The 14171-nt window shown below is 36.8% G+C and overlaps 3 protein-coding genes across 3 annotated transcripts; 2 read left to right on the top strand and 1 right to left on the bottom strand.

Annotated features, from left to right (window-relative positions):
* Positions 1–1060: 1060 nt before the first annotated feature.
* On the top strand, positions 1061–5356 carry LOC122041634 (probable bifunctional methylthioribulose-1-phosphate dehydratase/enolase-phosphatase E1 1). The gene is made up of 8 exons (XM_042601385.1): positions 1061–1370; positions 1542–1684; positions 1798–1953; positions 3548–3697; positions 3772–3873; positions 4627–4736; positions 4823–4941; positions 5098–5356. Exons 1-8 carry the CDS (start codon positions 1223–1225, stop codon positions 5187–5189), a joined length of 1020 nt encoding a protein of 339 aa, XP_042457319.1. The 5' UTR covers positions 1061–1222; the 3' UTR covers positions 5190–5356.
* Positions 5357–6028: 672 nt separating this feature from the next.
* LOC122041633 (rRNA-processing protein fcf2-like) lies at positions 6029–11165 on the top strand. The gene is made up of 6 exons (XM_042601384.1): positions 6029–6164; positions 6517–6741; positions 6814–6874; positions 8359–8433; positions 8527–8642; positions 10818–11165. Exons 2-6 carry the CDS (start codon positions 6518–6520, stop codon positions 10924–10926), a joined length of 585 nt encoding a protein of 194 aa, XP_042457318.1. The 5' UTR covers positions 6029–6164; position 6517; the 3' UTR covers positions 10927–11165.
* Positions 11166–12183: 1018 nt separating this feature from the next.
* Positions 12184–13407, bottom strand: LOC122041632 (photosystem I reaction center subunit XI, chloroplastic-like). Its single transcript, XM_042601383.1, has 2 exons — positions 12904–13407; positions 12184–12814 (listed from the first exon to the last, which is right to left on the bottom strand). The coding sequence occupies exons 1-2, from the start codon at positions 13048–13050 to the stop codon at positions 12320–12322; spliced, it is 642 nt and encodes a 213-aa protein (XP_042457317.1). The 5' UTR covers positions 13051–13407; the 3' UTR covers positions 12184–12319.
* Positions 13408–14171: the final 764 nt, after the last annotated feature.

Genomic DNA, 14171 nt, shown 5'->3' with positions numbered 1-14171 from the left:
GTTGGAGTTATGCCCATTAGAAATGAGGAACTGAGTCCTGAAGGTCCGATTGACTATAGGGACGACCGGACTTATGTTGGGAGTCATGTCCATGAGAAATGGAGAACTGAGCCTCCGAGTTCCAACCGTCTCTAGGGTCATCAGATTTATGTTGGAAGTCATATGCTCATGAGAAGTGAGGAACTGAACCCCGAAGGTTTGACCGGCTTTAGGGTTGGTTGGGTTTATGTTAGAAGTCATGCCCATCAGAAGTGAGGAACTAAGCTCCGAAGGTCCGACCGGTTATAGGGCCAGTCGGGTTTATGTTGGGAGCCATGTCTATAAGAAGTGGGGAACTGAGTCCTGGAGATCCGACCGACTATAAGATCGATCGGGTTTATGTTGGGAGTCATGCCCATGAGAAGTAGAGAACTAACCCCGGAGGTTAGACTGACTCTAAGGGCAGTCGAGTTTATGTTGAGAGTCATGTCCACGAGAAGTGAGGAACTGAGCCCCAGAGATCCGGTTGGCTCTAGGTCCAGTCAAATTTATATTGGGAGTCATGACCATGCGAAGTAGGGCACTGAACATTGGAGGTCCGACCGATTATAGGGTCAGTTCTATTTATATTGAGAGTCATGTTCATAAAAAAAATGAGAAATTGAGCCCTAAAAATCTTACCGACTCTAAGATCGGTCGTATTTATGTTGAAAATCATGTTAAAAAAAATTGGAGAACTGAGTTCTGAAAGTCTAACTGACTTTAGTGTCAGACAGTGTAATATTATGAGTATGTCAATGAAAAACTAAAGAGTTGAGATCGGGAGATCCAATCGACTACTTAAGCCAATTAAATTTATATCCATAAAAAAATTAGGGAAGCTAAATCCTATTAAAAATAATCTGTTCGATATATATATCTTTTGACTTTAACTATCATATTATCTTAATTTTAACTATTACATCCGACTTTGACTCTGACATGTCTTAACTATTGACCTTATGTTACTTAAACCACACACAACACGCCCCGTATCACTTAACTTTATCTACAAAACTATTTTATGGTAAGTTCTCAAATATTCTCAACTCCTTTTTCAGGAGTGGGCAAGATTGAAGGATAGACGGAAGATTGAAGGATAGACTGGCGCCGCAGCGCTCGCATCCGACGCTCCTGGTTGCCATCTTTATCTTCCACAAGAACAGGCGTGTATCTGTGTTAAACCAGCACGAGAGAGACCGCAATGGCGACCTGCGTACACCCACTGCTGGTCTCGCGAGTAACCTTGGTGGGCAAATCATCGTACACCGGCACCCGCAGCTACATCGCCCTCAAAAACCCTCGTGCCGCCGCCTGCAAACCCCGTCAATTCACCTTCGTGCATTCCTCAGGTTTGCTAATTCGTGTTTTGAGATTGGTTAAAATCCCTCTTTTCCCCTTTTTGTGTTGATACCATCGTCTGATGTCAACTGCGATAACTGCTTTGTCCTTCAGCATATCCAAGTTCCCTTTTTGTAGTTTAAAGATTGAAACATTGATGGTTTTGATTGGCGATTTGCCAGGGATTCTGGTTCAGAAGGAGAGGATGCTACCACTAAATGGCGTGCTAATTAGGTCGAAAATATTATCTCGCGAAGATAGACGTCTAACTGGTTCTGTCAGGGCAGGACTTTCAAATGCTAAGCATGAACCCGGGCCATCAAGAGTAAGTTCACATATAAGTGTGGCCAGATCTCTCTGTGCATATGCGTGTTAATAAATACTAGTTTCGCTACTTTATAGGCAATCTTTTGAAGAAATTCTGATTTTATTTTGCAGCGTTGCATTGTTCTCGATATTGAAGGAACAACTACTCCAATAGCATTTGTCACAGATGTCCTTTTCCCATATGCTCGTGATAATGTTCGAAAGCATTTGATGTCCACATATGACAGTGAGGAAACAAAATCAGATATTAATCTATTGCGTGCTCAAGTAAGATTTTAGTGCATAATTATGTCATCACATACATTGTTTTCTTCAGGAAATACCAAAGGCTATATGCGACTAATATGACTGTTTTGAATAAATTATTAAGGCAATTAAGTTGAAAGCGCTTCATTTTTCTTTTTGAATTATCTTTTTTCCCACAATCTCAATAAGAAAATTGCATGAAACACATAAGACCTACATTGTTGACCCCAAATAGTTGGGACTCATGGTTATTTATTTGTTTATCTTTTGTTTTATTGAGAAATATATGGCACACGCTGAAGATTATTATGATGTTTTTTTTCCTTTATATCTATGAACCTTTTCCACTAGATGAAACAGTAGGCATTGATCCATTGAGCCTATAATATATAAGTGACTAGCAATTGATGAATTCACGTAAGCATAGGCTTCTTGTTTAATTCATTTACTTGTATACAATTTTCCTTATAATATAACTAATAAAAATATTGTGTGACAGTAATCTAGCCCCACATTGATTGTCATGGCTAATCAGAGAGGTTTATGAGTTTAGATGAGTGAACTAGTGGTAACTTGAACAGTGTGTAAGTTTTTTTAGGTATATAACATCATCCCCTCTTTAAAAACTTGATTTTCTTCAAACACGAAATAGGAAAACTAATTATTTTTAGCATCATCACAGAGAGCTGGTCTTGTGGATGAGGAACTACTCGTTGAAGTGCTCAAATGCAGGGAGATATAAAACACACAGATGTAATTACCATCTGACATTGTTGGGTGAGGGTGACTGGGTGAGAATACTGGCTTCCCAGGAACTGTGCAAAGCACAATGACACAAACACATGCATGATGAAGCACAAGAATGGGGCAAATGGATTTGTGGGAAAATGAGGTGATATATACAGGGGTAGTAGAAGAGGATGATCCTCTATATGAGAAAGGAGGATTATTTGGGGGGTTTCTTTAGAAGATGGTGAGTATGAGAGATAGGGAGATTTCTTTTTTGGTAAGGAGGTGGAGGAGACAAGGAAGAAAAGGGGGAGGGAGGACAAGAGAGAGCTATAGCAAAGATTTCTCTTCTTGACACTTTGCTCCTTGCATGGCCTCTTGATCAATCACATAATCTTAATTAAGCTCTTTGAGAAATTGAAACAAGAAGTTATACAGATCTTTGAGGAGTTGAGATGAGTTACCTATGGACTGTTCTTGATGTTAATTGCTAGGACGAGAGTGCAAGATCTCCTTGGATTTGTTTTAAAGATGTGAAATCAGATCTTGTTAGAAGAGGATAAAGGGAAAGGAATTATTTGGGATTAACTTGCTTATTATTATTGTTATGGTAAACATTTTGTATATAAAGTTTACTACTCTTTCATAGCTCTTATAAACTTGCTTTAATTTCTATAAACTTGATCTTGGAATGTTCCTTGTAAACCCATTTTTATCTTGATAGTAAACGGACTCCCTATATAATCTATTTCAATTAAATCCAACTAGAATTATGACATTAAAATCGCAAACTTGACTACCATGTGACACTAATTCATCTTCTAGTTATTTATTCATATTGCATGTGTTTGGATGTATATCATTTTCTATTAATGTCAGTTCTTAGGTTGAGGATGATCTCAGAGAAGGTATTTTGGGTTCAGTACCAGTCCCATCTGACGACGCTGGAAAGGAGGAAGTGATCGATTCTTTAGTTGCTAATGTCGAGGCAATGATAAAAGCTGACAGAAAAATAACCTCCCTTAAAGAATTGCAGGTAGTCAAACTGGCTTTCTCTGAATTAGTAAATAGAACAAGTTATAGTTCTCATATTTTGACTGCTTCAAGCAGGGTCATATATGGAGGAAAGGTTTTGAAAACAAAGAACTGATAGCAGTTGTTTATGAGGATGTACCTGAAGCTCTTCAGAAGTGGCATGCTAATGGCATAAAGGTGATCAAATTCCAGTGATCTATATTTCCAGATTTGTATATGTGGAATCTGCAAATCATGAGTGGTCAAGTAACTAAACTAGGTTTCTAGACCATCTTTCTTTTTGAAATGAAAACTTCAAAAGATACTGCAATAATTTGATCTTCCTTCCCATGCCTTCCTATCTTGCTCTTGCTCTTGCAGATTGCTCTGTTGTAAATTGTCCTTTCTATGTATATATATTTTACTTGATAAGCCCTTAACTCTCAAATTTTGCTCAATAAAGAGAAAGAAATCTATACCCTTATCCTGAAGACTAAACACCTGAAATTGTCCACTCTGGAAGAGGTTAGGATTAACAGATAACAAAAATGTATGTTTCTGTACATACACAAACCAAAAATGACTCATCTCTCGAAGCTAGTAGATATTTGCATCCGAGTTATATGCACGAGAAGGTGAAACAAAGTGTGCTATGCTTTACTTTCTAACTGTAAGAACAGTCTTATTGGATCAGTTGTGTCGAGATACTCAACTCAATGATACATCAAACAAATTTTGCTACATTGATTTATTGTGCCAACTTAGGTGCATTTATTAGTTTGGAGAGGGGGTTGTTCTTTTAGTTCAACTTCCTTTGCTGTCTAACAAAGCATTTTCTCACTCCTGGTTGTGATATTTGCCAGCATGTTACAACATTGCTGGAACTCTAATCATAATATTTGTGCCTATTGCCACAAACCATCATGAAATTGAATAGCATTTCCAATGCAGGTTTACATATATTCAAGTGGTAGCAGAGAGGCTCAAAGACTTATATTTGGAAATACTTCTTATGGAGACTTACGGAAATACTTGTGTGGGTTTTTTGACACCACAATTGGGTAAGCTAACCTTTATGTCTTAAGTTACAGTATGCTTTATCTTTAGATCATTGACTCAGATTTTTCTTCTGTTTTCGGTTCCATAGAAACAAAAGAGAATCACAGAGTTATTATGAAATTTCTCAGTCACTTGGAGTGAATAAACCATCTGAAGTCTTATTTGTAACTGATGTTTATCAAGAGGCAGTGGCAGCAAAGGCTGCAGGTAAACACTATTAGTCTTAAGTTTCTGCCCTTGGTTTGAGATGTTAAGTTGATGTGACTCATTCTCATAAGAAAGTCAAGTGTCTCATTAGGGTGTGTGAAATGTTTAGTGTATGTGCTATAAGAATTCAAATAATCCTTCTCTGTTTCTTTGTAGGCCTTGAAGTGCTGATATCGTTACGTCCTGGAAACGCGCCTGTCCCCGATAACCATGGATTTGCAACGATAAAATCCTTCGCAGAGTTATAAAGTAGAAATTATACTTCCTCTCTTGATTGTTTCTTCTGTTGAGGAAGGAGAAGGTGGAATTGCAGTTTAAAGAGTCAACTATCAATTGCATTGTAGAGCTTGGATGGATTCAATGCTAAAACTATGAAGACTTATAACTCATCTCAGTTTGCATTTTGCTGGGGTCACTGCCATTGGATTTCCATCATTCTATTTGTCAAAATAAGCTTTTGGTAGTTGACTTTATACATCTTTCATAATTATTATTTTGAAATAATTGATGACAAAGGAAGAACATTCGAAGTTTGACTTGAATTGATCCTATTTAAATTTGATATGAAAATCTCTTCAAGGAATAATAGTGAGAAAATTTCTATTTATTTAATAGATTACTAATAATCATAACCCATCCTCCTCCCAGTTCGTCGGAACTGGAACTAGAACGGTCGACGTTTCACTTGATAAATTTTTTTAATTTATGTTTAATTTATTAGTAATTTCTCGTATTAAATATTTAATGATATACTAATCATTTAAAGTTGTGTCTAAAATACTAAACAATAATAATAAAAATAAATAATAAATATATTATATATATAATGATAATAATTAAAATTTAATCTAATTAAATTTATTTAGAATAATAATAATAATATAAATAATAGTTAATAAGAAAATAAGTTTATATAAAAAATTTAATAATAAGTTGATATGGAGAGAAGTAAATACAAGAAAATAAGTTTATATGATTATATAGAATGTTTTTAGATTTTTTAAAAATTTAAAATGATTTTTATTATGTTATATATTAAAATGATTATATTTTTAGAAAATAAATTTTATTTATTAAATTCTCCGTCGCCTCTCTCTTGTCTCACTTCTCACGCGGAGCAAACCTAAATTGCCGCCGCTGCCGTCGCCGCCTTCGACAGCGCGCAAGCTTCCCGATCAGCCACGCCGGAGCGCCTCCGACGTCGTTTTCCGATTCATCAGGAGGTAATCATTTCCGATCCGTTCCGTTCCGGCGTTCCTATCCGTTCTTTTACTGTTATAACGTCCGAGAACGGCGTTTCAGAGCAAGCCACGTTATTTACCGGAACTTTGGAACGGCGTGAGGCGTTCCCGTGCCGGAACGCCCCTTTCCGGTCGTTCCACGCCCGTTCCGACGAACCATGATCCCACCACACATGAAGAGGGAGATTTACGAATATAAATATGTAATTTGATCATTTTATTAATAGCCTGGCCTTTTGGGTTAAGTGAAATCAAATTTAATGGTTATTAATTTCTTTTAATGTGTTTCATGTATTGGCTTACCATGGTGATCATGTATTGTTTGTTGGTTCAGCATGCCAGAAAGTAAATCAACAATTGGGCTTTTGTGGGCACCAAAGGTGCTACCTTCATTTGGTGGAGCGAAAAATGGGTCAGAGATGTTGCACAGTCAAGCAAAAGATCTTATTGAGAAATCTTCTGTTGAGCTTGTGGATGGCCTGTACTTACCACCCAGAGATCCACGCAAGCTGAATAAGTTGATGAAGAGAAATGCAAAAGACACAGCTGGTCGAAGTTGGTGAGTAGATACCAAACTCCATGGCTCCACCTTTCACTTATTTTTAGATGCCTAACATATTTTCTTGTGCAGGTTTGATATGTCTGCCCCTAAAATTACTCCTGAGATAAAGAATGACCTTGAGATTCTCAAGGTATGTTTTTTGTTTCATTCTAGGCTCCCAATGTTAACCAAATTCTTCTGCTATTTATCTCTTTTCAAACTGAGAGAATGTCATGCTGTGAAGATTTGACTTCTCCCATTTGCTTATTTGATTGCAATGCTGAATTTAGTTAATGGTGTTTCACTGTTTGTGAACACAAGGCACTAGGGCTCTTCAAGTTGATCTGAAAATATTTCTTGTGTATTTAAGTTAAGTTTTATTGTAAAAAAGTGCATGTGGTTTTCATTGGGTTCTTTAGGAGTGTAGTCAGATGTTCTATGATATTGTAATCTTGACCTAATGTTTCAATTATTGACAAATTGAAATTGAAAAATGTTGGAGAACGGACTGACTAGTTTCTTCTAGATCATACTATCACAATGAGTTTGTGTTTTACTTCTAGTGGCAATTTATTTTTGGGACATTAATAATGGTTGGTAGCATGTGGTTAGTTTTAGGCACAAGCTTATTTTCTCCACAAATTTGTCTATAAAATTTCATTCTCAACTAATTATTTTCTTTAGATTGAAGTTGGAATTATGTAGTTTTACCTGCCTTACGTTCATGTTATTAGGATTTTGCTATAAAACAGTACAGATGTGGATATATGCCTTCTTACAAAGCAGATGCCTAATTACAAATGTAGCTAGATTTCTAACTATATAAACTTCTGTTTTTATCTTTCACATTGGCTTTAATTTCTTTATCATAGAGTTTTTGATAAGTTTGAATTTGTCGTTGCTATTTTATTTCTAGTGATATATTTAGTTTGTCCATATCTACATTCCTATTCCACTTTAGATTTGCATGTAGATTGTAACAATAATTTTATTTACATCATTTTAAAAAAATGCATTGTGTGATTTTCTATTTTGTTATATGTTTCTCTGCCATATCAGTGATATAATCTTATTAAAATTTTGAATTTTATTTGTAAAATTATGTTGTTATAATTTATTTAAATGAGGTTCACACCATTCACAAAGCTGAAATAATTAATTTTAAATAAAATTAGTTTTTATTTAGAATGGTCCGATATAGAGTCTAGTACATTATGTTCATTATATAAGAGTGTTACCAAGTTAAAATATCTATATATAAAATGTTCATGTGCATAATCAAACTACTTTGTCTTATAGTTATTTCCTTATTTGCCATCCTTTCTTCTAAGGTCAGTATCCTCTTCTTTCTAAAGACTCTAGTACAGTTGCCCACATACCTGATCCTTGTTGTCAGTAACTGATTTTATTACATTTATGTTTAATTTAAATCATCATCTATTGTTTATTTTATAACTGGCATCACTTATCATAACTAATTTCATAGTTAATCCAATTTTATACTATCTACTTATTGAAAAGACGAGACTTGCATGATTTGGTCTTCCCTTATTTAAAAGATGAGACATCCATGATTCATCTTCAGTCAGATGCATTAACAATTTTGGGACTTTAACAGCTTTATCTTTCTTCCAGTTGAGACATGTTATTGATCCAAAAAGGCATTTCAAAAGAAGTGAAAATTCCAAGACAGTTCCAAAGTACTTTCAGGCAAGTTGCTTTCATCATTGTTATGACAAGAGTTTTTCAATCCAATGATTGATGATGCAGCATCCCTAAATTCTTCTTTGGCTACTTGTTTAGGTGGGCACTGTTATTGAATCTGCATCAGAATTTTTCTCAAGCAGGCTAACAAAGAAAGAGAGGAAGGCAACATTAGCAGATGAACTCTTACATGATGATGCTCTGAAGGCTTATAGGTACTAATCCTTCACATTTTTTACTGAGTGAATCTTGAAAACACTAACTATGTATGAAATTGCTTCCGTAATGGCTAAACATCAGGCATCCCATAATTTTTAACAATATTTTTGGGTAGAATTTACCGTCTTAATAGTATTTTTGCCAGGGTTATCATAACGTTATATAAAAACCAAATTTTTGGTGCTTGGCTTCATAAGAACTCAATTTTGTTGTTTTCAACAAGAACATGAATAAACTCGAACACTCATTTTAGGTTCCATTAATGACCAAATGAACGTCAATCATAATTTAAGTTTGACTCACTAATTTTCATGGGCAATTCATGATCTAAATTGTTATTGACACATGGTGATCAATGTTATTTACAAAGTCATTTCTATCTTATTCAACATGAAATAAGATATAAACTCCAATCTGAATGTAACTTTATAACTGAAGCCTGCATGTGTATTTGATGCTATGTACTACTAATCATATATAAATTTGTAAGAAATTAAAAGAATGTTTAATATAGATTATGTACTTGCAATATTGAGGGGACATTAAAGAGAAACTTAGGATTGCATTTATTGAGGGAAAATTCAGAGAGGCGTGTTTAAGATGATATGGATACATATTTATGCATCTAATAAATGTCCCAGTTATGCGCTGTGAGATCATGACAAATACGCACATTAATAGAGGAAGAGAGAGACCAAAGAAGACTTGATTAGTAATGATGAAATAAGATAAAATTCATTTAAATATAGATGATGATATAATAGGGAATCGAGCCTAATTGTGTAGGAGGATTGATATAGCTAACCTCACTTGATAATAAGATAAAAACTTTGTTGTTGTTGTATAGACTTGCAATAGTTTTTGTGAATTAATAATCAAAATTTTGTATACATCTTTTTTAAATATTATGTTCATGAAATCATTGTATATGTTCTTTTTTCCAGTTTGACTGGATCACTGTATCAATATTCTTGTGCTCTCATGTGATCATTGCTTTAGGCCAAATGGAATATGCTAGGATTGTGGTACAACTTGTTAGTGGATCAAGAGTGTTGGATTGTTGTCCCTCGGGTCGGTCTGATGACTAGCGCATGAGGTGCTCCAACTTGAGTTTGGGGTTTGAATCTCGGCATAGCCGAGGTAAATGTCTCCCTCATGCGCTAGTCACTATTCCAAGGACTAGTAGTCATCCATGATTTACCTCCTTTGTGTTGGCTCTAGGACGATTGGCGTGGGCGTGGGGGTGAGCGTAGTTGCCTTTGCCAACAAGAGTGTTGGATTGTTTGAAAATTCCATGTACACAAAATATGTAACAGATGTGAGAATGCTAAGATGAAAAATGTTGGTTTCTAGAAAAGATCAAATAATAAACATTATTATTTGGAAGCAATTGTGTAGATTTTCTAGACAAGTTGAGTGAAATTAGGATATGTACAGAGGCAACCATTATAATATTCTATAGTTAGTTGAATTTGAATAGATTAAAGTGGAAGGTGTAAAGGGGAAGGAGAAAGCATAGAGAACTTTAGTTTTTTAATATAATACAAATGATTTGATTGGTTTAAACATTATTAGTGATATAGCTTCTTGTAGAGCTCTCAAATAATTGGCATGAACACAACTTGCTCGTGGTGTTGATGATTGTAATGTACAAATTTTAAACAGACAAGTATCTAACTATAGATGTTTATTATAACATCGTGTAAAATCTAATCTACAAGATAGGTTTTTTTTACCGAGTCTAATTTGAATTATGTATAAGCACAAGCATGTTTTAGTCAAATTTGATGAAACTCCAGCTCAAGTTATTGAGCTTCAATTTATTGGCCCAGTTTAGATTGAATGAACTCAGGCTTTTGTGTTTGCTTATATGTTTAAGCACAAACCTGATTTAGCTTAGGTCATTTCAGCATAACTCTACTCATTTACAGCCCTTGAATTAAAATATATTGATAATGTCGGGAGAATATTTTTCTCACAAGATGTCATTTGAAAAATTATAAGATGGGTTTATGATATCGGATTATTGCTCTGAAAGCCTTTTGAAAGTTGTGTTTTTTTTTTCTTTCTTGCGCACTAATGGTAATGCGCGTTCAATAGGCGAATGCTAGGCTGTGAATTCTATTCAATCCTATATGTTCTGCTAACACGAGAATTTTACCTTTTCTCAGGAAACGAAAGCTGCGTGAAATTCATGAGAGCCACCAGACCGGTGGGCACGAGAAGTGGAAACATAAAGGTCGTCAGACGTGGAAACGGGCTAAGGATAGAAGGAAATGACCTTCCCTTTATGCTTTATTTTAAGGGGATAATGGTTAGCAAAAATGTGTTTTCAGAAATGTAGCAAGAGGAACACCACTTGCCTTGCCATTGCCATTTGTTTACTTGAAGGATGTTTAGAAATGGATGGGAATGTTAAACGAATGTGTTACCTGAGAATTGTGGGTTATGTATCTAAATCTCACGGGAAGTTTTTGTGTCAGTATTTAATTTACTTATTTCGCATTTGAATGACCTTATTCACGTTTTTGTCACCTCATATTTTTATTTTTATTTTTAAATTTGTAGTGCTGATGTAAATCTCTTGTGGAGTGATATCGTTCGCCCCACGGTTTATGGCCCATGACAAGATATTGTGTTTATATAAACCTGATTGATGGATATCTACATTTAAAAAAAATGGTGAATATTTATATTGTCTTGCAAGCTAAATACCTTGCTTGGAAATGCATTACTTGCGGTGAATTTGTAGTCTATTATCTTGCAAGGTTACTTAATTTTTTAGATTTATTGAAATTGAATAATATTTTTAAATTTTTTTAAAGATTGGCGCGGCCCACGATCCTTGTGGATCGGTCTGTGGTGACTTTGGATTGGAGAAATTTTAATTTTAATTTTTAAAATTTTAAAATTAAAGTGAAAAATTTTGTGAACTTGTGAGCTTAACTCACCTAATCTACCGTTCAAGTTTAAAATTTTTAAAATTTTTATATATTTTTAAATTTTTGTATAGACTCATGAGTAGATATATCGTATGATAAATTCAGTTAATCTAAGTTAACATATTATGTAACAAGCCGATCCGGCTCACAACAAGTTCATCTGTTTGATAGCACTAACTCGATAAATTGGAAAGCCACTTGCTTTCCAATTTGTTAGCATTTGATAACTGTATCCAAGCCATTTGGGGAAGCAACTCGATCGACAAGGAAAATATCTCGATACAAACTGAGCACAATTTAACGGCATTTCGTCAACTGTCGTATGCCTTAATTTGGCAGCCTTCAAAAACAGGAACAAGTCGCCGCAGGTCAACGCTTCCATTTCGTCAACCTCATTATTCCCTTTGGCAGACCGAGTATGCTTGATCGATCTGTCTGGCTGATCAGAGCTTCTGTATGCTTGTCAGATTGTTCTAATTCTTTGGCAATTCAATAACATTAATATCCCTTAACTGAGAGCTTAATTCTTGAAGAATTAAGTTTACTGTTAATTTGCTAACTGTTCTTGAGATGGAGATAAAAGAAATCATGCATCTTTGGATAAACTCGCCGTTATAATTACCTTCTAAATAAGAAGTTCTTCTTGAATATACAAATCTTTGGGGATTTTTTTCTTTTTTTGTTTGTTGTTGTTCTTGATCGACGTCACAAACACAAGTTTTTGATCCACTCTACTTGATGTAGTAAGGGAGGTCAAGGACGTAGAGGAGGAAGTAGGCCCAGATGACGCCGGAGATTCCGCCGAAGAAGAAGCCCCCGCTGAACTGCGCCCAGCCCTCCGCCGTCTGCAGCTTGTCCGCCTCCTTCTTCCGCCCGGTCAGCGTCAGCGTCGGCGCCGTCGACGGTTCGCCCTCATTGAAGGACGCGACGCCGTACATGCTGAGGCAGACGGTGAGGATGACGACGAGGCCGGCGGCGGCGAGCGACCCGGCGGCGCCGGCGACCTCGGTGTTGCGCAGCGGGCCGGTCTTGACGAAGGGCCCGACGAGGAGGTAGCCGTGGGCGAGGCCGACCTCGATGCCGCGGAGGAGAGGGCTGACGGCGGTGCGGTAGGCCGGGAGGTTGGAGAGGTACCAGGCGACGAGCGGGCTGGAGGTGATCGGCGTCTCCAGGCTGCCGATGAACGGGTCTCCGTTGATCGGCTGGATCACTTGGTACGTCGTCGGCTGAACCCACACATCGCAACAGATCGATAATTCACAGAACTCCAAGAAACAAATCAAAATTTCCACAAAAAAAAAGGAAGAAGATTTACCTTCTCTGCTTGAATAGCTCTAACAGTGAGGCAAAGCCTCTTCCTGGTTAGTGATGGAGCTGAGAGGCCCCTGATTCTGCTGCTGCTGGAGCAGAGCAAGCTGGTCTTGAGCTGGCAGGCCATGGAAGGTGCTGAAGCAACTGCCATTGTCCTGGTCACCTCCCCAAGAACAGGAGCAGAAACAAATGGTGGTGAGAGAGCTGGCTGGTGTATCTGAAGAAGGAGAATCTAGTTTGGGATGAGGTGGAATGGTCTGTGGCTCTGATCGGCTGCCTCTTCTGCTCTGCACCTTATCCTTATCCATTTCCTTATCTTTTGCTCCAACATAAATTGATCACTTTAATTTGGACAAAACTAAAGATTTATTCAATTGTTTTATCAACTTAATTCAGGTTTAATTAATTTTTAAGGGATGAAAAGGAACCCAAAACAAGAATCTCACAATATCGAACACTTAGTCTCTCCAACCAAACTATGGTTATGGTTTGACGCTTTGGAATTAAGCTTCGATGTTTCAGACAAGAGAAAGCAGCTCCAAAATAGCTAGGGCCAGTGCCAAATGATAATCTTCGTTTGTGAGGGGTTTGAAGATCTACTATACTAGAATTATGAGGATCTGCTTGCGCTTGAGGAAATTAGTTTGAAAATAACTAGTGAATTGAAATCTTTTGGGAAAGAATTTGTTGGACAATTTGTTACCCGAGATATTAGGGAATTAGTCGAATTTAAATATACCAAATTAAATTTAACCTATCTGTCGAGATGACCTAAACTGATAATCTCAGGCTGCCAGCGGGGTTGGTTCTACCAAGCTTCCGGTGGTCCGAGTCACGAAGTCGATGTGGTGCATAGCAGAATCGACTAATCGCCGAATCGGAAAGAGAATTCACCAAGTAAGATACCAAGATCTACGCTCAACGCAATTTCCTTAAAACAGATTCGTCCCACCTCCAGCTGTGCTTCGAGGTTTTCTCGGATCGTCTGTTTCCCAGGATACAATGGTAAAATCATGAACAGAACCAAGCACTGGTTGTTCGTGGCGAACTGAGAATGCACTTGAGTGCTATCATGAGTAGTTCAGTTGAGCGGATGCACGACTGAGAGAGTTTTGTAGGAGAACATGGGTGGGCAGAGTTCGCTCCCTACTTTTCCTCTCGCTTATCTTTCGCTCTACTGTTTGCTCAAGATCCAGTCTCCTTATATAGAAGTTCTCACCTTGCCTACAATAAATGATCAAATTATGGTCATTTAATGTTGGTTTAATGTCG

Source organism: Zingiber officinale, chromosome 2A (assembly GCF_018446385.1).
Source record: "Zingiber officinale cultivar Zhangliang chromosome 2A, Zo_v1.1, whole genome shotgun sequence".
NCBI classification, from domain to species: domain Eukaryota; kingdom Viridiplantae; phylum Streptophyta; class Magnoliopsida; order Zingiberales; family Zingiberaceae; genus Zingiber; species Zingiber officinale.
The sequence above is the reverse complement of the archived record's forward strand: the minus strand, read 5'-3'. Positions and strand labels throughout refer to the sequence as shown.